Raw genomic sequence first — 24726 nt, forward strand, 5'->3', positions numbered from 1 at the left:
CCTTTTCTTCTTGGTTTAGGGAGTATTCTGAGACATCTTCCTTGTTTATTATTGTGCAAATAGATAATTTAAAGGAGCCTCAGTGGTTCAGCAGTAGTGTGCTTTCTCGTGATATAATTGTTCCCAGAGTCGGGGGTACGGCACCCCATGGCGTGGCGGACATTTTAAAAATGCTGGCAGTATTTCATCGCGTACCCTTGCATATTTTTGCACCCTGCGGTTCACTCTGATGACTAATACAGACTCTTGACATAAACCAACATAGCCATTATATTCCTTTTACCCTGACTTCGCCCAGACTTTCGTATTTTTACAGCTAATAATCACATAGCTCGATAGCAGAATGTGACAATACTACAGCATAACGTCCCCTCCATAGCATGGCATCATATTTCAGTGCAGATACATTGTTACAACTGTTCATTCAAGATGGTGAGAGGTCAATTTTGGCCACGTTAGGGTGATATTAGTCGACGTGTTGCATGTAGCACTTAGCCAGTCACGCGCATCACTCCCACAACACACACACCCCTTCCCCATTCACACTTCGCTTGAGTGAGGTTGCAAGTTTGTTCTGCTTAAAAGTTTTATATTTATTGGTTTACTTAATTAATTTTGGCTCAGTAAGTTACATCATTATCCCCATCACCATTACAGGTGTGTCCAGTGTTTTATAAAATCGTCTGGCGGTAGTAAGAATTTTGTCGAGAAATTATTCACCCGGTTGAAGGAGTTTAGAATGGAATTCCCTACGTAATAACGGAAAAAAAAAGATAAAATAACGAGATAGATAAAGAGAGAGAGAGAGAGAGAGAGAGAGAGAGAGAGAGAGCCGAAGCAAGCGAACTATAAGAATGCAAGATAAAATAACGACTTTCAATATTCTTGTGCCCGACTCTCTTAAGGATAGGCGGTGTGGAAGCGAAATAGCGTCCTTTTGATCCCGCCACGCTGGTGCCTTGCGGAGAGAGAGAGAGAGAGAGAGAGAGAACGCCTTATTCCAGCTCCATTATCTTTTTTTTTTAAGAGAGAGAGAGAGAGAGAGAGAGATTTACTATAGGTTCTTGATTCATACAAACTACACGGAACCCTCCAGTACATTATAAATATAGATAGATAGATTGATAAAAAGAATGGGGGAAGGGGAAGGAGGGAGGGAGAGAAGAAAAAGCGGGAAAGAGAAGGAGGGAGGGAGAGAAGAAAAGGAGGAAGGGGAGGGAGGAAGGGAGAGAAGAAAAAGGGAGAAGGGGACGGAGGGTGGGAGAGAAGAAAAAGGGGGAAGGGGACGGAGGGAGGGAGAGAAGAAAAAAGGGTAAGGGGACAGAGGGAGGGAGAAACGAAAAAGCGGGAAGGAGAAGGAGAGAAGAAAATGGGGAAGGGGAAGGAGGGAGGGAGAAAAGAGAACGCGGGAAGGGGAAAGAGGGAGGGAGAGAAGAAAAAGGGGGAAGGGGAAGGAGGGAGGGAGAGAAGAGAACGCTGGAAGGGGAAAGAGGGAGGGAGAGAAGAAAAAGGGGGAAGGGGACGGAGGGAGGGAGAGAAGAAAAAAGGGTAAGGGGACAGAGGGAGGGAGAAACGAAAAAGCGGGAAGGAGAAGGAGGGAAGGAGAGAAGAAAATGGGGAAGGGGAAGGAGGGAGGGAGAAAAGAGAACGCGGGAAGGGGAAAGAGGGAGGGAGAGAAGAAAAAGGGGGAAGGGGAAGGAGGGAGGGAGAGAAGAGAACGCTGGAAGGGGAAAGAGGGAGGGAGAGAAGAAAAAGGGGGAAGGGTAGGGAGAGAGGGAGAAAAGAAAAACGGGGAAGGGAGAGAAAAAAAAAAAAAGCGGGAAGGGGAGGGAGGGAGGGAGGAACAGGGACTTGTAATAGCGTTCCGGAGCATTTGCCTGGTCGTGTTCGGAGCGTTTCGGAGCGACTTGGCAGCGGCGGTGGGAAGTTGTTAGGGGTTAACTTGTGAGGGAGTGGAGTGTCGCACAGGTGTTGTGGAAAATCTAGTCTCGGTCATTTTCCTTGTGTGTGTGTGTGTGTGTGAGAGAGAGAGAGAGGTAATTGTTGTGTGGTGGCGTTAAGGGAAATTTAGTTCCGTGTATTTTCCTTGTGGTTGGTTGAGAGAGAGAAAGAGTTGTAGTGGAGTGGCCTTGCTGAAAATGATGTCATGTTTATTTTCCTTACCTTCGTTGAGAGAGAGAGAGAGAGAGAGAGAGAGAGAGGCGCGTGGGGGAGAATTGTCAAGGAGTGGCGTTAAGGAAAATGTAGTATCGCAATTTTTGTTGGTGCGGGGAGAGAGAGAGAGAAAGAGAGAGGGGAAGAGAGAAAATCATTGAAACCCGGCGTCCAGCATCCGTAGAGTATTCCTGTATTAAAAGAGGGTATAAGGTAAACAAAGGCTATAAGAGGGTATAAGGTAAACAAAGGGTATTAGGTAAACAAAGAGTATAAGGTAAACAAAGGGTATAAGGTAAATAAAGGGTATAAGGTAAACAAAGGGTATAAGGTAAACAAAGGGTATAAGGTAAACAAAGGGTATAAGGTAAATAAAGGGTATAAGGTAAATATTCGCTCCACCACCGGATATTCTGTATTCCTCACGGGTCCTTTGGCTCTATTTATTTATTTATTTATTTTTATCCATATGAATAAAAGTATCTGGTCTGGGTCAGAATACAACGCACATTTACGTCCGTGGGTCGATTAAACTAACACATATTTCTGATCTCATTGATTGCGGGATTGGTTAGGTGTGTTTGAGGGTATGGAATCAGCTAATTTTAAATCTTCAGGTTCGTAGCTGTCTGTGAACTGATTGACTTATATTTCTTCCCACTGATTGCTGAAGTTAGTCATAAGTAGGGAAAAAAGTCGTACAAGGCAAAGTTATATGATTTATGAGAGCTAAAGTTAAAAAGGGAATACAAGGGGGTACTCGTGTATGTGTTTATTAATTTATTTTGTTTATTTAGCAGCCTCAGTACAATGACGTCTGTTTCATTTATTCTAGTGCCGACAAGTGATCCATTTCAGCCTGTTGGATACTTTAGTATTGAACGGGTTGTGAACATTCTCCACTGAACATTTTTTGTACCTTATTATTATTATTATTATTATTATCATTAGTTTCCCACGAGCGAACAGTGTTTAATTGGTTTAGGAGGGCTTCGTAACAAAAAGGGTTACTTCATAAGCTTTTTATTATTCCCCAGAATGAGTCTCGTGTGTTTGTCAAAGTAAAGTACGAAATTGCGTCCGTAGTAATACGAGTATATATATATATATATATATATATATATATATGTGTGTGTGTGTGTGTGTGTGTGTGTGTGTGTGTGTGTGTGTGTCTGTGTGTGTCTGTGTGTGTGTATATATATATATATATATATATATATGTCTATATATTTATTTATATATATATATATATATATATATATATATATATATATATATATACGCATATACTATTAAACTTAAAAGCCAATCCCGTTTGACCACCCACTGAGTGTAGGGGCGCGAGACTTTTCATTGGTTGCATTTCATGATTGGAAACCCCCAGTCACCTTTAAGGGATGGAATCTGTACAAGGTTGGCACACCTACAGGGATATTCTAACCACTACACCACCAGGCATATAACTCATGTAAATGTGGTCTGGTAATGACCTTATTTCTCCCACAAAAAATAGTATTGTTTCTTTTGTAGATTTCAATTAACCCAGTCAAACGTAACCTATCTCAGCGTAACCAGGTATAATCTACTCTACCTCATCTGAACCAGACCAAAGCTACTCTAACCCAGCCAAACAAACGTAACGCAAACCAAACCAAGCATTACATTACGTAACCAAACACAGCCATATCATGTTTAACTATTTCTGCACCCAGATTATGAGAGAGAGAGAGAGAGTAATAAAACGTGGGTTAAAATATCCGTAGATTTTTTCGTGACACCAATTTTCTTTAAGGCAAAATATCGTAGACAGGAAATTAACTGCAGTATCTTTGCCACGATAGACAAAATCAAGATGCTGATAACAACATTACATTTTTTTATTTTTGTTTTCCTGCTAAGAGCTTTACGACACAAGTGCTAAAACACAGAGAGACGAAGAAATGAATCAGGCTCCCGGTTCATTGTATTATTCTCTTATTTTCATCACTTGCCGATAAACTTTTACACTCAGAAGTATTAAATAACTAAGCTACTTCAATACTATTAACTTTTTCCCATTCTTTCTTTGTACGAGTATTGTAATCATTCTACTGTTAGTAAATTCACTTCATCTTTGTGGAGACCTCTTATTGAGAAGGGGCTAAAATATTCTTTTTATTTGCAGTTCGAAAACAGGAAAATGTGTGAAGAATAAAATCGTCTGACTACAACAAGAAAAACTAAAAATAATGGTTTCATATGATACAGTTAATACCTGGAGAAAAATTTAACATTTGCAGAATAACGCCAATGTGTATTATTATTATTATTATTATTATTATTATTATTATTATTATTATTGTTATCATTATTATTATTATTTGTTATAATTATTATTATTATTGTTGTTGTTGTTGTTAGTAGTAGTAGTGGTAGTAGTAGTTTGGATGTTGGATGGATGGATTATTAGTAGTGGTAAAGGCTAGTCACATTCAGCTTGGATACACGAAATTTATAACCTCATATAGAAATTAAAAAAATACTGCAACACCCCACAACAGTAACAGTGGCAGAATATCAACGAACCGAAAAATGCAGAACAGAATAAGAAGAAGCAAAATTTTTCAACACAGTAGCACTCAAAAAGGGCAATTTTTATCTTCAAGACGCAAGAGGAAGATAAGTTGCCTAATAACGACGTGTCTTCTGAAATAATTAATCATCTCTATCTAGCATCGTCGAAGTATGAGGCTACATTCGAGAACTTGAATTACCTCGACACAAGAGCAGAGAAGCGAAGTCCGTAAGTTTCTTGAGTAATTAGCAAAACCAGACTAAGCTAGATCCCATGAAGTTCTGTAGCACATTCTGGAAAAAAACGAAAGGCACAGCATCAGAGAAATAGTGGCGGAACAACAAATTAAATAAGAATATAATTTATCATGATTATGGCTACATTAAATTAAGATCCTCGCACTTTTCAACCACACCTGAGAATAGAAAATGCCTGAGTCGAAAGCCCCCAGATTTCTTAACAACAGAGAAGAGAAAAATAGTATTGGCGGATTGACGACTACCCGAAAGCTTAAAACCTAAATCGAAATCACAATATACCTTAAATAGGGAAGACAAAAATAAATATTGACGGAATGACATCAGTGTATTTCTTAATGGTGAGTATGACCACATTCACCCGAAATCCTTGAAAATAATAACACATTCTAGAGCACAAAATATCCTGATAGAATAACAGTAAATAAATAAGTAGTGAAAATAGCGACATGGGAGAGGATATAATTTTGAGTTCGACCACATTCACAGGAATCCACAAATTTTAAAACCAAACTCGAATGCATAAAATATTTCCTCAGCAAAGTAGAGAGAGAGAGACAGACAGAGACAGAGACGATACACATAATTTAAAACTACGCTCAAAATTAGCAAAATGTCTTAACAACAGAGCAGAGAAAAGTAAACAGTGAAGGAATGGGCGCGTCAGAGGGAATTTAATAACTAATGAGTACCAGCAAACTCACTTGGTGTCTTGAAATTTTAAAACCACTCTCGAAATACAAAATACATGAGTGGAAAACCCGCAAATACCCCGAAAGCGGCGGCGAGAAAAATAACGCTGGCAGACTAACGACGGCTGGGTGTATTTCTTGAGTAATGAGCACAACCTGTGGCTTCTTCTCCCTCTCTCCTCCTTTCTCGTCTCTTTCCTCCCAGCCCCTTCCCTTCCCTCCCCTCACTCCTGTACCTCGCCCTTCCTCCCTCCCTCTTTTCCTTTTCCTCTCTCTCCCTCCCTCCTCTCACTTCTTTCCCTCCCCCTTCCCATATTGACTCCCTCCCTTCACCTGTATCCCCTCCCTTTCCCCGTCTCTTTTCCGCTCCCCACCCATCCCCTCCCTCCCTTCACATCATCTTTCCTGCCCTCCTCCTCTCCCTCCTCCCACTTCATATTTCCTTCCGCTCTCCCCTTCCATCAATCTCTCCCTGTTCTTACCTGCACCCTCTTCCCTCACCAGCCCCTTCCCTACCCCCTTCCCGGACGCGCTTGGCCGAGTTGTCAAGTTAACTTCACTGATGCCGCCAAACTTGCTCTCATTAGGTATTACAGTGTTGGTAAGTAGGCAGAACTCCAAAGTATCATGTCTCATTATGTCTTATCTTAACTATCGCAAGGTCGAGACATGAGACGTATATTGCTCTGTTCCAGATAACTTCAGACAATTTCATCCACCTGAGTAACTTTACGAGCTTCAGATTGTTAGTATTGTCCTCATTACCCGTGTCATAGTTGAGGCAGCCCTGATGTAGAAGTGTATTTCAGCAAACGTCTTGCGATTTTATTCAGCCATGTGAATGTGGGAGCCTGAGAAGGAATGATGGGAACAGAAAAATAGGAAGTGCAAAAGAACTGTTAACAGTGTTTAGTAAAAATTTTCTACATAGCCTTCGAAATTATTCTTTGCTTCACCTCACACTAAATGATCCACACAAAATAATCATTCCGTCCACTGCCAGGTTTAAAGGGGTGGGTGGGTAGAATATCGCAGGAAAGTTGAGTCGTTACAGTATCGCCGAAGTATTGACTATTATGTTGAATATTGCGTAAATATTAACGGATGTCTAGAATCTGTATTGAAAAATCTTCTTTGACTGCCCCCCCCCTCTGTCTGTCTCTCTCTCTCTCTCTCTCTCTCTCTCTCTCTCTCTCTCTCTCTCTCTCTCTCAGAACTTGTTGAGTCATCCAGTTGCTGGAGCTTCGGGGAGTGTTGAAGCATCTCTTATTTGCTGATTATAACAGTGGGAGGCGCCAGTGGAAGTGACGTAACTGGTAATGGTCACTCCCATTGATTGGGTACATGGTAGGCAGCGCCATGAGGGACTGATTTAAGTGCTTCCCACTGATCAAGAGTGTAGGGGGAGGAGACAACAGTAATTATACACTAAAGTCAGCACTTACAGTTCAACCCTTTGTCGTCATTGAAAGTCACCTCAGCCAGAGAACTTTGAGGCGGGCGTATATTGCTGATGTCATGCTTTTCCATCCTCACCTGTGTAACAGATTATAGTTATTGCCTACCTTATTACAGCCTCGAAAGGACTGACAGCTCTTTTGTTGTTTTCTTTCATTTATATTTAATAATTAACAGATGTCTAGAACATTGCCATAAATATGATATAAATGGTGTTGCTAAATATAGACAATTTCCTCTTTCTATAAAATATTGACAACACTCAAGAATATTACTGAAATATTAAAGTCGCTAGAATATTACGATGACACCAACAACCCCTACAATATCGCTAGAATATTGATAAACCGTAGAATACAGCTGGATATCGCGTCATTAGCCATTCAATTCTTGGTAGACATGTGACCTCTGAAGTATAAGCAGAGTTATTTTAGACTGAGGAGGATCTCAATCGCCTCTTCTTTGCGATGTTTTTTTTTTTTTCCTGCATTTTGTATTTTACGTAGATATTAAAAAGGGGGCATAACATCCAAGCTAATATCGAGCTGTAAGATATGGAAGAAATCGCCAAGAAAGAGATGCGACGATATCTCCCAGGCCAGCGCGAAAACGACCCAGAAGTAACAAAAATTGGCAACCCTAGCACCTGATAGTTGATTCCCCCTCCCCCCCTCCCAGACATACCAAGTCCGTAGGGATCAGAAAGACATAAATAGCTTGCACGAGAATGTGAAAGCGCCTTGTTTGTAAGACATCGGTAAAGAAAATGTTCTGCAAAGTTTTGGCTAAGGAAATATGACCTAAACATGGCAGCAGCTGGCAACTCTGACGGCCGGTCGTTAGTTTTTTAGGCGGGAAAAAAAAAAATAAACTAAAATGCAAGTAACATGAGAGTTCAGTAAGAGAGAATATTAAAGTTCAACATGCTGAACAAACCGCTAAGGAAGGGGCGCCACGAAATTGAAATTCAGCTCGCATTGGCTTCAGCTGGGAACCCTGACGTGTGGTCGTTAGTTTTCCCGCCACCACCACATCGCCCTTGGCAAATATTTCTCGACACGCACATCCCTCATGTTCTGCCCATGGAGAGAGGCGGGAGGGGTGGGGTTAGTGAGAGTCAGTTAGCTGCCTAGTTACTTGTCCTACTAAGGTGACGGACTTGTTTGATTATCCTTGCTATCTCTAGACTATTTTATTCTGCTTCAGAGAATACCAGGGTAGAGAAGGGGTTAACGTCTGTTCATTACGGTGACGTCTCTGTTTACTACGATGGCGTCTAGTACAGTGACGTCACTGTTTACCACGATGACGTCTCTGTTTACTGCGGTGACGCCTGTTTTACTACGATGACGTCTCTTACTACGATGACGTCTGCTACAGTAACGTCACTTTACTACAATTTCGTGTCTGTTTACTACGATGACGATTTTTTTTTTTTATTGCGTTACGTGTACCAGGTGTACCAGGTTATCTCCGGGCGGTGGTGTTAATCGAAGAAGGTACGGTTCAATCTGGAGGGTTATATGTAGCCTTTTTGAACCCACTCACTTCTGGAGACTAAGGTGAAAACGATTGGCTGGCAGTAACAAGAATAACACCCACACACACCCACACCCACACACACACACACACACACACACACACACACACACACACACACACACACACACACACACGCCTGACGTCCTCGTGGTGAAGGGTTGAGTGAGAGAAAGAGAGAGTGGAGGGGAGCAGGATATATTTACAGGATGACCGCAGTGTCCCAGAGGAAATGAATGGCATGACAAAATTCCCGCGCCATACAGTTTCGCATACAATGAAACACACGCACCATAACAGCGCTAAACAAAGTGACATCATACTCTGCCATAGAATACTCTTTTTTTTTTTCGTATGATCAGAACTGAGAGCGAAGAATTATGCCAGCCTCTGAATTATGGTAAGTTAGGGAGCGTTTGCAATTAGTAGATATAATTAGTCTGCATGCCACGTTGAGGAGAGCATGGGTAGTTAGATAGAGAAGCGTATGTGCCCTAACCTCTTCAATCCGATTATGTGTTTTTCGTGTAGAGAGAGAGATACATCCAGACGACGTTTCTGCGTTGATGGAGGGAGAAATGAATTATACTCTTTTCACTCTAACTTCGCGTGGAATTGTCTTCTCTCATCTTCAGTACTAAGTCTGAACACTAAATTAACACCGGAATATGATGCTAGTCACGAAGATGCGCTATGGAAAGAATGGAGAGCCGTAGCATTGTCTTTTTTTCAGCCTTTGACGTGTGTGAAATAAGCAGCATAAGGACGGAATTCTGGGCCAAGTTAAAGTGAAAGAACTGTAGAGTGAGTGGCGGACGTGTTAATATTCTATCCGGGAGTCAGGGTTAAAATGTGGGTGAACTTGAAGCCCGCCATGTGAGCACAATGAATAATTTTGTGGGTAAATAATGAATATGAAAACAGAGTGGCGAGTGTATTATTCAGAGGTGCTGTGTTTGCCAGGGTAACGGCGTGGTTTACCTCTCCTCGTTTGGTTTACTGCTGAGAGAGAGAGAGAGAGAGAGAGAGAGAGAGAGAGAGAATTTCGTGTTTGTGTTTGCGTAAGGGGAGTGTTTGTTTGTGACTTACGTGAAATAATACGTGCTGTTTATGCCAGCGTGAGCGTTTTTTGTGTATATGAATGAGAATGTGTGTGTGTGTGTGTGTGTGTGTGTGTGTGTGTGTGTGTGTGTGTGTGTGTAAGAGAGAGAGAGAGAAATTGCTAAACTTGGTAAGTCGATATCCACAGAAATCTCAGTAAAAGCGTTAAGGAATAAACTACATTGATTAAAACTCAATAATGGTCCATAAAAAAAGAATTGTTGCTGAATGGAAATAATTATCCCTAAATATAATAATCTCCTAAAATAACAAACCCTACTCACCACCTTCTTTCCACACACTACTTTCCACCTACACGTACTCTTCACACACTGCCCTCCACCTGCTTTCCTTCCCTTATTCTCCACCTGCTTTCCACCCACTACTCTTCATCCCCTTACGCACCACATACTTTCCAACCCCCTACTCTCCTTCCACCACACTCCACATACCCATCTACTTTCCACACACTACTCTCCACCCACTCCCCTTCCCACTACTCACCTCCTCATCTGTTACGATCGGCGGGGACTACAGGTTTGGGGTAATTTTAGAGTGTTTACGTTCTGGCCAAAGTACCTGGCTGGCCTCTGTATTCGTGGGACTTAATCAGCGTTACTCTCTACAACAACACTGGACGGGGGAGCTAGGCGTCAGAATTCCACATTTAGTTATATATTTATTTATCTTTATTTCTTTATTATCACTATTACTTTACAACACTGGGCGTCATAGTTCCGCATTCACGTATTCATTTATTTTTTATCTCAACAACAACAGTGCAAGGATTGGCTGGGTATCAAAAGCCCCCATTTTTATGTATTTAATTATTTATTTATTCTGTCTTGGTCAACCTCTATACTTCGGCCGATGACTTGTGTTTCACTCTGGACAATACTATAGTCCTTTTACTCTGCCTTGGCCAAAAACTGCCATCTCAACACCCTGAACGCTGAGTTGTAACAGTAAATTAACATTAGAGTTTGATGTTAGTCACAGAAATGTGTTATGGAAAGGATGAAGAGCCATAGCATTATTTTCTTTTTCAGTTGAACTGCATGAAATAAACTGCAAAAGGACATAAATGCGGGCGAAATTAAGGTAAAAGAATAATAGGAAATTTTCATCGCCACTGAGAAATATGGCGAGGTCTGGGGGCCTTGCTCTTCGTAACACCATATCATTTTACCAGTCCCTGAGCAACTTCCTCTGGTATAAAGCTTAATCTTTCTCGTGTAAAAGTAGGACGTAGATATTTCTGTTCTTGCCAGTTTCTGACGATTTTCTTTAGCAGAGAAGCACAGTGCAGTAAAAGGGCTAAATTACGTTAATCTTATGTCCAAATAAAAATGCATTGCTTACTCGTTTACACTCACTATAGTTAGGAGAGTAAATTGTAGAGGTATACCGATAATATATGAAAAGTTGAGAATTGAATCCCTAGCAGGTAATAAATAAATATATAAATAAAAAAATAAATGCGTGCTTGTTTTTTCATTTTCTGGTCTCACAAAAGAGTAATTGAAATGTGAAAAATGGCGAGAGTAGCAGAAGCATTTTTATACACTGTGCTGGTTCATAAATAAATGAATAAATGAATGAAAAGATTATTTGGGAGATGAAATATGTTAGGATTTTTTTTATTTTAGTTTTTTTTTTTCTACTTTAACAAAAGGAGATATTCAGTAATAATAACACTGAGAGAAACCGAAGCATTTTGTATAGACGATGTGGGTTCATAAATTGGTTAAGTATAATGGGTAAAGCGATAAATTAGTACGTAGATAGATGGATAGGTAGACAGATACGTAGAGAGAGAGAGAGAGAGACTACGTCCTATTCCAGCTGCATTATCAGCCTTGTTAGAGAGAGAGAGAGGAAAAAAAAAAAAACATTCCTTGAGGGCATTGCAGTGAGATAGGATTTATAGGATTCAAGTGGTGGAAACAGGACAGACATTTTTCTTCATTCCGCAGACTCACAGATCGTAAACTAAGCCTTGAGGTATACAGAGTGTAGCACATGTCTTCGTTAGTCTCTGCGCTCGCTAATTAACCAGGAAAAATGCGCGAAGAGGTAACGGGAAATAGCGCTTAACGTTAGTTGTGAATCTGTCGTAATTTAAGTGAGTTTATGAGTTTGGTGACACCCCTTCCCAAGCATTTTTTTTTTTTTATTGCACGTAATTTTTTTGTATATTACTGGTGCAAATTATGTCGATATTGAAACGATGTAAATATCATACAGAGGAATGTTGAGTTTCGTGACACACCTTCCTAAGCAGTTTTTTCTGGATATTGCACGTCAGTATTTTCTTGAATATTTCTGATGCAAACTGTGTCGGTGTTTAAACGATATAAATACCGTACAAGGGAATCTTAGGGTGTAATAATAATGTAAGGTGTAATACATGGCTTAAAAAATGAAAATGCATGGCTAATAAAAGGGAAAAATGCATTAAAAGTTGGTACAAAGCCTCTGATGCAAGTCGGAGTACCAGCCCAAGATTCACAGAGTTAATTATAGTTCCCCGCCTTAGCTAATATTTGTTTTGGCAGGAAAGAGAAAGGCAGGAACGCTCACATTCTTCCCTCGTCTCTTATTCTTCCTTTTAAAAAATTTGTAAGACAGGGGGAAGAGCGTAAGGAAGATTGGTTTTGGGAGGGAAGGGTAAGAAAGGTATACAGAATCCTCCTTTGTTTCTTTAGTCTTCCTTCAAAAGTGATCGTAGTTACGAGAGGGATTATGGCGTAAGTTTGTTTGCGGATCCTAGCCTTGATCTTTTAATTAGGGGCAGTAGGTGATGAGTGACCTGGGGGAGAGGGGGAGAGAGGAGAGGTGGGGAGGAAGTAGCGGTGAGGGAAAGAGGAGGGCAGGAGGAGGGAAAGTGAAGGAAGGGTGGGGAAGAGGGAAGAGGAAGCACAAGAGAGAGGGAGGGAGGCAGGGAGGTGGGTAGAAGGGGGAAAGAGGGGGAGGGGGTGGGGTGAGGAGGGGGCAAGAACACCACGCTGTCCCTTCTCCTTTAACAGCCAGGGTGTGGGGTGTGTTGCAGGCTCCCAGGTGCTGTGTTGTGTTGATGATGTGAGGTGTAGGGTTGGGTGTCGGGTAGTGTGGGTGTAGTATGTTGTGTTGATGATGTGGGATATACTCGTAGATGTGGGTGTGGCATGTATTACGTTGCTGCTGTGTTGTGTGGTGTTGTGTTGTGTTGTGCAGGGTGTCGGGTGGTGTGGGTGTAGTATGTGTTGAGTTGCTGATGTGGGATGCGGGTGTGGGTGTGGCTTGTGTTGTTATTTTGTTGTGTTGTGCAGGGTTTCGAATAGTATGAGAATAGTGCGTTGTGTTGCTATTGTGCGTTGCAGGTGTGCGCGTGGGGCAGTGTGGGTATGTTGCTGCTGCGTTGTGTTGTGTTATTGGAGTGAGGTATGTTGTGTAGGTGTAGGATGTGTTGTGGGGCTTCTAGGTGCTGTGTTGAAGTGTTGTGTTGCGTTATGTTGCAGGTGTGAACTGCGTTGTCTGTCGCAGATGTGGGATGCCCTTCTTAAATTTGGGATAATTATGTTGCTGATCCAAGGTGCTGTGCTGTGTTGCGTCGTGCAGTTTTGATGTGTTGTGGTGTGCCGTAGGTGTGGGTTTGTGTAGTGTGGAGGGTGTGTTGCAGGTGTGGGGTGTGTTTTGCAAGTGTCATGTGGTGTGTACCCGGTATATTGTTATGTATGTTTGGGTGTAGAGTGCGGGGTGTGCAGGTGTGTATTGTGGTGCAGGTGTGGGGTGCGTTATGGAGAGCTCGTAGAAGGTTGTGGTGAAGGTGTAGTGCATTTTGCAATTGTGGGATGTGTTTTGCAATTATAGGGTTTTTGATGTAGGTGTGTTGTAGTGTGGGTGTAAAGTATGTTATGATATGCGTATAGTTGTGTCATGGTGTGGGTGTAGAATATGTTATGGTATGGGTGTAGGTGTGTCATGGTGTGGGTGTAGAATATGTTATGGTGTGGGTGTAGGTGTGTCATGGTGTGGGTGTGGGTTTTTTTGTGGCGTGGGTGTGGTGTTTATTACGAAGCCACTTATACATATTAGAGACTCCCAGTGAGGACAGGTGTTAAAATGTTAATGATTTGCACATAAGAGACGTCTTTTTTTGAGGTTCTGAGGTGATACATGCCTTTGATAGTACGCTGAATATGTAACACTGAAAGATATGTAGTCAAGTGTAGTAGGACTCTAATAACACAGGTGTAACAAACATGTATTTACAGGTGACTGAAGTGTTTAGGTGCCCAGACTGGTTTATTTCAGGGTCTTTAATAATACAGGTGTCAAGACGTGTATTTCAGGTGCAGTTCAGGTTCTTTGATAATACATGTGTGAGAAATAAGTGTATTTCAGGTATATTTGAGTTTTTTTAATAAGACATATGGAAGATGCAAGTGTATTTCAGGCCCTTTAATAATACAGGTGTAACAAGTGTATTTCAGGTTCTTTGTTAATGCAGATGTAAATAACAGGTGTACATTTGGTATATTTTCGGAGCCTTTTATAATACCCGTGCAAGAAACAAGTGTATATCAGTTTTCTTGATAAAAAATGTGTAAGAAACAGTATTTTTATGTTCAAACTGCAGGATTCTGTGTGCTGGAAGGGCAAATGAATGAGTGTGTGATCCATAGGCAGACTTTGATTAGTTTCCTAGTATATCTTTTTTTTTTTTTTTCTTCCTCTGTGGACCCCACCTCGCTCCATCCTAGGTGGAAAAAGAGGTCTAAATGATGAGAGAGAGAGAGAGAGAGAGAGAGCAGGTACTGTATATTGAACCAAGTGTACTTTACATCTACAGGTGTGAAGGGTGTGGAGGTGTACGAATTCCAGGCAGAGGGTGAGCAGTCCGACTCCTACCTCACCCTGCAGCAGCCTCTCTCCCTCCAGCCCCTCACCACCCTCACCTTCTGCTTGCGTCTGCGGTTCTATTACCTGTGGGAGGTGTCGGGCTTCCTCCAGGTGTCCAGCAATGTCACGGGAAAGGTCGTGCACACCATCTCGGCAGGTAAGGAGGAAAAGTGGAGTCTTGGTGGCTCAGTGGGGTTGCGTTTGCTTCCCGTTCAGTGATAACCTGCATTTTCGTTCGGATATTTATGTATTTATGTATTTATTTATTACACAAGATTTCTTCTGCAGTTCTGTGGATATTTATTTATATATTTATTGGTGTATTTATTTCTCTATTTATTTATTATACAAGATTTTTCTCTTGAATTATCCGGTGTTGACCTAAGTAACGTCGCTCGGAATGCCAGTAGGAAAGAAAGGTTAACTAGAGATACCTTTCAAGCCGCTGAATATTATAGTTCCCTCACCTTAACCTTGCCTAGATTTTTTACCTTGAGTATCTAATGTCCTGTAAATCGGCGACAGAATAAGACAATCGTGTCGTTCTACATCCTTTCGTAACCACTTCTTCGTGACAGGTACCGGTACCATATTCTAGAGATAATCTCCTACAAGTGATAATCTCTTGCTAGTATTCAGGATTCAGAGCACACACACACACACAGATAGATAGATAGATGGCAGTTGTGGGCCAGGTTCGAGTAAAAGGAATATATTAAGGTCTCTTAATTAAACAGAATCAGTTACCGGTGTTTTTCTAGCAGCTGACTATTAGGATTTTTCTCATTCATACAGAATGTTTTCCTGTTAAATAAAATACTACCAGGATTTTTCTTATTTACACATAATCTTTTCCTGTTAAATAAAATAAGACTAGGATTTTTCTCAATTATAGACTCTTTTCCTGTCAACTTGAATAAAACCCGTATCAGTAAGTGCACCATCCCCTATGAAGAGATGAAAGTGGGTCTTGGCTCAGCGGTTTTTTTTTTTTTTTTTTTTTTTTTTTACAAGGATCCGTAACCTCTTTCGGCTCTTGATGATCCGCTGTAGTCTGACTGGAGGACTGATTTATTAGCAACCAAGGAGACTCATCCCTACCTAATAACAAAAGCACATCGTCTTGCGTGCTACCAGGACATGGCATTGGGGCTGTGAGAGTGGACCAGTTCCGTCGAATGAAAACAAAACGATCATAGTACAGTATATCCTTTAATGTTATCAAATATTTGCACCTTGTCGCTTGTACCGATGACACACACACACACACACACACACACACACACACACACACACAGAGCAGTCGTGTCAGCAGTTCGACCTTCACATGCATAGTTCTTCATACAGACGTCCCTTTCCCAATTCGTACTTAGCCAGCATGTGAAAAGGTTAATTCTGGCTGTCACTCCTTGCTCGTGGAAAAGGTCCGACCCTGCAATGGATCGTAAATGGACTGACAAGAGTAGACAGGGATGGAAAGGGTTGGAGAGGGTGTGTTTCAGTAATTTTTCCCTGTCAGTTGTGTGTGTGTGTGTGTGTGTGTGTGTGTGTGTGTGTGTGTGTGTGTGTATCTCTTTTCTGTGGCTTTATTTTAATTTTTTATTTTTTTTTGTGTGTTTTCATTCTCGCTTCTTCATATGGATTCTCTCTCTCTCTCTCTCTCTCTCTCTCTCTCTCTCTCTCTCTCTCTCTCTCTCTCTCTCTCTCTCTCTCTCACAAAACACTCGGTCATTCCTCTTGTAAAATAATAATCGTAAGAATGATAATATGATATGACGCTCATCCTCGACATTATCTTCCCTACCATAAATCACGCTTGATAACAGTAATTAAACTGGTGATAGTAGTAGTAGTAATAGTAGTAGGAATAGTAGTAGCAGTAGTAGTAACAGTAGTAGTAACAATAATAATAATAATAATAATAATAATAATAATAATAGTAATGGTGATGATAACGACTGCGCTGAATTATTTTCCCGGTATTTACACTGATTAATATTTTATAATGATATATATTTGTAGATTATAATTTCTCTGTTTTTCTGTTTTTAATGAGAAAATTAATCCAAAATAAATTACATGAATTGTGCCAAACAATTAAGCCCTATCGCAACACATTAATACTTTTTTGTAACAGTATTTTTTTTCTTTTCGCTCGACTTTCACAAATAGACAAAAATCCAATACCGATTTTTCTGTCTTTTTTTTTTTTTTTTTTTTTTTTTTTTTTTTTGTAATTAATTTCCTGAATATGACACGGTGACAAAATTGCTTTACTAGTTAGTCTTTTTTATGTTTTTACTCTTAATACTGGTCTCTGCTTCTCTTATGGTCGGAACAACTCTGTATTTTATGGCATTTAGCCTCAGACGATTTGATTCAGCTGAGGGTGAGTACAGAAAGCCTCATAGTGTTAATTGTGGAACCATTAACCCTCTCAAGGTCGGAACAATTCTAGTACTTTCTTCCATCTAGCACCAGACGATTTTTTTTCAGCTAAGAGTCATGGGGTATTGAGCTTTTCATTTCCGATACTCTTAACCCTTTCACGGTCTGGACAGCACTCGTATTTTATTCCAGTTGACGCCAGACGATTTTGTTTAACCTTAGAGTGAGTCAAAGGAGACTGAGAGTGTTAATATGTAGCCTACAGTACTTATGATGTGAAACCGTGTGTGAAGTTACAGCTTTGTGTTTAATATAATTTTGGCTATTTTCGAGACGGAGGCACAGTAAATATATAAACTTTTTTATTTTATAAGGAAAATGTACAGCCACGAGCAAAAATTGAGACAGGTTTCTCTTCCGGCTGTGGCAGTGGATGGTGTTACATGATTTTTTTGTTTTTTTCTTTTTTTCGAGGGAGCAATGTGAAGCACACAACAAGAGAGTATGTGAAGGAAGAATACACGTGTCGTTTGGTGAGGAGCGAAGAAACGTGGAGAGGCAAAACAGAATGCTGGCTGTTTATGGCTGTTTAGGGTTTCAATTATGAGTTTTCTAGTACCCTGCTGGAGTTGTAGGGCTGGTGTTTGGCAGTGACAGACGGACGACAGACAGTGGGTACAAAAACAGACAGAAAGGTGAATAGTACGAGATTCTGTCAACACCTGTACTTCATTTTATCCTTTGTGGAGGTGAATGTAAACAGCATCTGCGTAATACAAGATGCACAGATGGGTAGATAGACACAGAGACACAGATAGATGGATAGATAGATATATAGACAGATAGGTAGACAGACAAACAGGTATGTAGATGGTTGGGTGGGTAGACCGACAGAGACAGATAACTAGATGGATAGGTAGGTAGGTAAATGAGTAAGTTGGCAGACAGACAAACGGATAGATAAATTGGTAAGTGGGTGGGTAGACAGTTTGATAGATAGATAGATAACCACAGACAAAAAATTCAAATCTCACATTAACCCCAGAAATTTTTCACTCTCGCAGAAGTCAACCTGAACTACATCCGCGTGACCCTTGCCCAGTTCCGTCGGTACCACTTCCTGAAGCACTGGCTGCGGGCGCTCACCTGGCATCACCTGTGCCTCACCTACGACAACGACATGACTGTCTCCTACCTGGACGGGGTGGTGCAGGACAGGCACAAGTACGAACTGGTGGAGGGGATCACGGGAAACCACATCAAAGTTGGAGCCTGGGACGATAACAACAGCTACAGTGGACAGCTCTCACAGGTCAGTCTATTTGTGGTGTATTTAGAAATTACATTACATTAAAGGTAATTTAGACTTACATTTAAGGTATATATAGAACACATTGAGGTAGGGCTTAGGACGCTAACAACAGCTACAGCAGACAACTCTCACAGGATAGGTTGTACGTGGTGTATATAGAAACTACATTACAGGTAAGTAGAGATATATCTAAGATTGTGTGTGTGTGTGTGTGTGTGTGTGTGTGTGTGTGTGTGTGTGTGTGGAACGATGACAACAACTGCAGTGGATATCTTTCTCAGGTGGGTGATAGTGTTAGGGATGTTCTTGTTGTTGTTGTTGTGGCCCCAGACTCATATGGAAGTGAACCCGATGAACTGCAGGGCAAGTTGTCCTTCACAGACAGTCCACCACCCTTCTTTCAAGGAATGGGGAAAGAGTTGGAAGACAAGTTTTGTATACCGGACATCAGAGCGGCATGGTTATATCAATGCTACCACGTGTAGGTGTCCTTCTGCAGCGCCGTGTAAGGTATATAGAAGCATACTAAAAGTAGGTAGAACTACATGAAAATCAGGACTTGTAAAGATAATAATAGCATACAGTAGACAGCTTTCCTTAATGAGTGTGCGTGATGTGTAGAAACCGTATTAAGGGTATTTAAAATCTGAAGGGGTTCAGTATGTAAAAATATATCTTTACCTTCTGAGCCGACCTCTACCTTTACCTCCTACGCCAACTAGAAGACAGCCCATGACCTTCTTTTTTCTTGTTTCTCGTGTATGTTCTTCCTTGCTCCTCTTTTTTGTGTTTTGTGCCTCGTTATGCTGTGCAACCAAACGCGTTGCTCTTCTCAGGTCAACATCTGGAGCCGTGCCCTCACACCGTCTGAAGTGATGGCGCTGGCAGAGTGTACCGACGACCAGGAGGGAGACGTGGTGTCGTGGAAGGGTCCTTGGCAGGCAGTGGGGGACGTGTCGCGTTCAGAGGAGACCACCAGCCAGCTGTGCCAGGAAGCATCGGGAACAGACTACTTCGTATTCAAAGACCTCACAGCCACCACGGCCTTCCGCGTGTGTGAGGGCCTGGGTGGGTTCGTGCCCACCCCTCAGACAGAAACTGAATATGACACCATAATGAAGGCAGTGGAAAAATATCCTGGAAATAATGGGAAGTTGTGCAAACCATTTTGGGTGGGTATTACGGACGAGCCAGAGGAAGGGGTGTGGACGCTGATGAGGGAAATGTCAAGGGTGGACCCTCCTTGGGCTGTGGACGAACCTGATGGCAGTAAACTGGAAAACTGCGCAGTGGCTGAGGGTCCGCAGAAAATGGCTGACCAACGTTGTGATGAGTTGCGGTGTGTGGTGTGCGAGGTTCCGCGGCGCCCTGTATGGACCATACTGGGGGCCTGCGAGAGGCACAAGCGCAACACTCATTTTGTGGCACTCCAAGATAACTCCGGCAAGTTACTTTTCCGTGGTTACTCCGACTACCACGTCATGCCGAGTCACGATGGCAAGGAATGGCTATGGTGGGACTGGCGCAACAATCAGACATTGGCCAGTATTATTAACGCCAACAACGGTGTGCCAATTGGACGCCAAGAGTGGACGCTGCGGAAGCCCATGTGCGGGCAGAAGGAGGGGGACACACGCCTGCTGCTCCTGACACCGTGCCCAAATGGCTACTTCTCTTGTGACGACGCCTCCTGCATCCGACTTGCGCAGCGCTGTGACCTCAAATTTGACTGCGCCGACAAGAGCGACGAGAGTGGGTGCCAGCTGGTAAGGTTCCCCCCTGTATACCGACGCGACCTTCCCCCCGTCATCAACAGCCGCAGCAACTTGTCTGAGCCTTTGCCGGTCTCCCTGCTCATCATCATAGAGAGCGCTGATGTTGACACTCCGTCTATGCACATGCACGTCAATCTCAACATGAGCATGACGTGGCAAGAGTCCAGACTAAACTATCTCAATCTCAACGAAGACTACACACTCAACAGGTTAGTCCATTCCAACATCCTGCCATAGTCTGGGGGGAAATTGGGACTTAGGAAAAAATTTATTGTCTACCCTAATGACCCTTGTCCAGTCGATAGGCATAAATCCTTAGCCTTCTCCTGGTATTGTCATGCCTTGGCTGTCGTTTAAATATCTGAGACAGTTGACGTATTTTATTGGTTTATTTTAGCGAACTCCAGACAATTGTATTCTTCTTTAAAGAGACGTTTCATAGTGAACGGGTCAGTGAAGGCTAAAGTTGACCTCTATTGACCTGGATAAAGAGTCCCAAGAACGTGTATAAAATGTAAAATACGTCATCAGATTGAAGAGGATAAATCACTAGTGTACTGTAATGTTGACTCTCCATCATTATTAGCAGCACCAGCAGCAGCAGCATATTTGCTCTCTCCTGACATCGTTCTCTAGCCTCGTTCAGAATACCATTGATACTATTACCATTTCCTTCATCATTATCCTCATTATCATACTCCAGTTTCTCATAACAGAACGTACCTTTTCCTTAAATATTAAAATGTTATGTAGATTTTTTTCCCACCGGGCACTGTCGGTAGTTCTCTTGTTTCATGTATACGATTTCGTATTTCAGTTTGTGTATCACACATTCCTCCTCTTTTGGGCGGAGGGGAAAGGAGAATAGTTTCGAATAATAACATATCAGAATTCCCCATAGTATTGTTTCATCTCGATTAGGCACTTTTTCGGAAGGTATGGACACCCAACAACCTTTCCCATCCCATCCCATCCCTTCCTTTCATAATCTAACCTAACTTAACCTAACTAACTTAACCCAACCAAACTTTTAGGGTGCCGTACGAGACGATGCAGCAGGTGTGGGTTCCCGTGATTGACTTCACCAACACGAAGGGCAACCACATCACCCAGACGGACTACCAGGCAACCCTGGTCGTCAACATGCTCGGCAACCCAACTTTAGGGGAGGACAAGCACCCGGAAGAATGTAGGTATATTGAATTTCGAGCAAGCCTTTTGAAATATGTGTCAAAAGTATGTGGGTATAATCAGATTTGTGCGGGTGTTGTCAGATTTACGTGTCTTATCAGTGGTGCGTACGTGTGTTACAGTTGGTGTGGATCTGTCAAAATTTGTATGTCTCATAAATTAGGTTTAGCCCTGTCAGAATGTGTAGGTCTGTAAAAGGTATTTAGTTTCCATTACATTTGTGTTGGCATATCAAACTTTAGGGCATTTAGTGTTCTCAGGTTTAAGACCTTTCATTGGGGTTTTGATTCTACCACCAGGCAATTTTGTTCACTGTAGGAAGCCCTTTCGTAGTGAAGGAGATGGGAATCAGTCTCCTTTAACCCTGTCAATATCACTTTATTTTATTTATTGATTATTATATTTTTTTTCATGCTGCTGTTAGACGAGGACCTCTTTGTCTGAATGAGTCAACATTATTGCATTTTCACCCATTTAAAGATTATAATTCTTATAATGATTGTATTGTAGTGATAGCGAGCTTAGTCTCACGATGTATATCGACAACATTTCCACCTACAAGAAGGAAATTGCTATTATCAGTGACCTAGCATTTCCCACTCAGGCTCATATATAAAAGAAAAAAAATGAATCCTGAATATAATTAGTGTTTCTTGATCTTGAACTTAAGATTCTGTATATTTTGTTAAAACTTTGCCCTGTAAATTTGTGTCAATGAGTAGATAGATAAACTGATTCTTCTCGCCGTCTGTTGGTGGTGCAGTGGAGGTGTACAGCGGGCCTGAGAACCCGATGAGCGTGAGGAGGAAATACAGCATCACCTTCCAGTGCCAGTTCGACCTCAAAATGTACCCCTTTGACGAGCAGGTGAGGCGGGACGGGAGCAGGGGAAGATAGAATTCCTCGGGTTGATTTATGGAAGGGTGGGATATGTGGGGCTGGTGGGTGGACGGGACTTAGAAGAAGATGTTATTTATAAGGAGTTCGACATGTATGAATTACAGAGTACAAGGCGTGCGGCGTTTTAGGGGTGCAGTGTACAAGGTATGTGACTTTTAAGTGATGCAGTTTAATATGGATGTGACTTTTAGGGGATGCAGCTTACAAGGGATGTGACTTAAGGGGTGCATCTTACAAAAGGTACGACTTTCATTGGGTGCATCTTATAAGGAGTACGAATTTTAAGGGTGCAGCTTACAAGGGATCTGACTCTAAGGGGTGCAGCTTACTTAAAAATTTAAGCTGATAAGGGGTACGATTTTTAAGTGTTGCAACTTATGTGATGGTATAGCGTATAGAAGAGTGTAAGTTATGGGAGAGGGGAATGTATGTGAGGGGGTAACGTATGGCAGGGTGTATGTTACGGCAGGGTGTATGTTACGGCAGGGAGTAACTTGCTGGGGGAGAATGTAACTAATGCGTTGGTATTTTACGAGAGGGCGTAACTTGTGGACACATGCAACATATAGGTGAATGCAGCATGTGGGTGCATGGAATGGGTCGATGCATTGTGGATAGATGCACCATGTGAGTAGGTTTAACATGTGGGCTGTTGCAACATGTGGGTGGGTGCAGCATGTGGGTAGGTGCAACATGTGAGTAGGTTCAGCATGTGGGTAGGTGCAACATGTGGGTAGGTACAACATGTAGGTAAGTGCAACATGTAGGTAGGTGCGGTGAATGCTTCATTTGGGTAGGTGCAACATGTGGATGGAAGCTTCATGTGGCTAGGTGCAGCATGTGGGTGGATGCTTCATATGGGTAGGTGCAACGTGGATTGGTGCAACATGTGGGGGATGCAACGTGGATAGGTGCAACGTGTGGGTAGTGCAACATGTGGGAGAATGCTTGATGTGGGTAGTTGTAACATATGTGTGGATGCAGCATGTAGGTGGATGCAGTTTAAGAGAAAACAGATGAAATTGTGAATTGAATAATATTAATTGCAAGAGGAAGCAGTTAACGGCTAGATATACCTGTAGGTGGAGGAAATTGGTGGGTAGGGTCTACATGTTGGTGAAATGGTGGTGTCCAGGGCCTGCACGCAGGAGTTGAGGACCTTTTAGTTCCTTCCATCTACTTTAACCAGTCGACCAGCCAGCAACCTTAGTCACACACACACACACACACACACACACACACACACACACACACACACACACACACACACACACACACACACACACACACACACACACACACACACACACACACACACACACACACACACACACACACACACACACACACACACACACACACACACACACACACACACACACACACACACACACACACACACACACACACACACACACACACACACACACACACACACACACACATCAACGCACCTGGATACCCATACATACCTACACACACAGTCATCTACACACTCACCCATCTTACACACGTCCAGATATACTCCTAAACAGTCATGTACAGACACACCTATCACCTACACACTCATCCTTCTGTACACACACACACACACACACAGTCTCCTCAGCCACTGTCCCATATGACCTTTCATGGGTCAGACAGGTTGCAGTGTTGGCTCTATCCACAGGTTTATGGATGCTCTCTCTCTCTCTCTCTCTCTCTCTCATTTTTTGTGGGGGGGGGCCTATGTTGCTCCGTTTTTCTTATTGTCATCCCTGTTATTGCCATTTTCTTTTTATGACGTAGTTGCTGTGTCGTTTTTACCCCCCCCCCCGTTTTCTTTTTTATCATAGGCACTTAAATTGTTACAGTATTCTTCCAGATTTTAAAATATTCTAGTTTTTTTTTTTTTAATTCTCCTGCACTTTTTTTTTCTTCCCTATTCTTTCCTCCATTTGTGCGTTTTGTCGTCTCTCTCTCTCTCTCTCTCTCCCCCCCCCCCGTGTTTTTTGTGTTATTTTTCGCGCTTTCTTACACCATTTCTTTGTTGTTTCATATTTCATACAGTTCGTGTTTCTCTCTCATCTTTCACGTCACTTTCTCTCTTTCGCAAACTTCCTTCTCTCTCTTAAAAACAATAAAACAACTTGTGAATAATCCATATGTTGCTATCCTTAGTGTTTTTTTTTTTTTTCTTTTTTTCCTTTTGTCTTGACCCTCTTTTTTTTTTTTTCACTCATTTTTCTGTCAACACATCTTCCCCTATTTTACCCGTCTCCGCCCCTTGGGAGCTCGGTGACGGGTATTGTTTTCACTCGGTTTGTCTTTGTTTGTTTTTTTGTCTCTGATTGTCTGTCTGTCCGTCTGTGTGTCTGTGTCTGTTAACAACTTTACACGAAAACTACTGGTGCGATTTTAACTAAAATTACGGGGATGATGGGCTATGACCTTCTGATCACTTGATTAAATTCTAGGCCAAATTGCCTCAAGGCCTGGGCTGTAGGCCCCAGAAAATGTAAAGAATCGCGGACAGGTAAAT

The 24726-nt window shown here is 42.0% G+C and overlaps 1 protein-coding gene across 1 annotated transcript in view; it reads left to right on the plus strand.

Annotated features, from left to right (window-relative positions):
- Positions 1-12500: 12500 nt before the first annotated feature.
- LOC145404613 (uncharacterized) overlaps positions 12501-24726 on the plus strand; it is a 66226-nt gene continuing 54000 nt past the window's right edge. The window contains exons 1-7 of the mRNA XM_080276132.1: positions 12501-12505; positions 13256-13329; positions 14590-14796; positions 18092-18339; positions 19176-20323; positions 21149-21303; positions 22069-22172. Of these exons, the coding sequence (XP_080132258.1) occupies positions 12501-12505; positions 13256-13329; positions 14590-14796; positions 18092-18339; positions 19176-20323; positions 21149-21303; positions 22069-22172 (1941 nt within the window). The remainder of the gene's footprint in view (positions 12506-13255; positions 13330-14589; positions 14797-18091; positions 18340-19175; positions 20324-21148; positions 21304-22068; positions 22173-24726) is intronic.

The sequence above is a fragment of the Coenobita brevimanus genome, chromosome 64 (genome assembly GCF_032717465.1).
Source record: "Coenobita brevimanus isolate Jiangsu-jjx chromosome 64, ASM3271746v2, whole genome shotgun sequence".
NCBI lineage: Eukaryota > Metazoa > Arthropoda > Malacostraca > Decapoda > Coenobitidae > Coenobita > Coenobita brevimanus.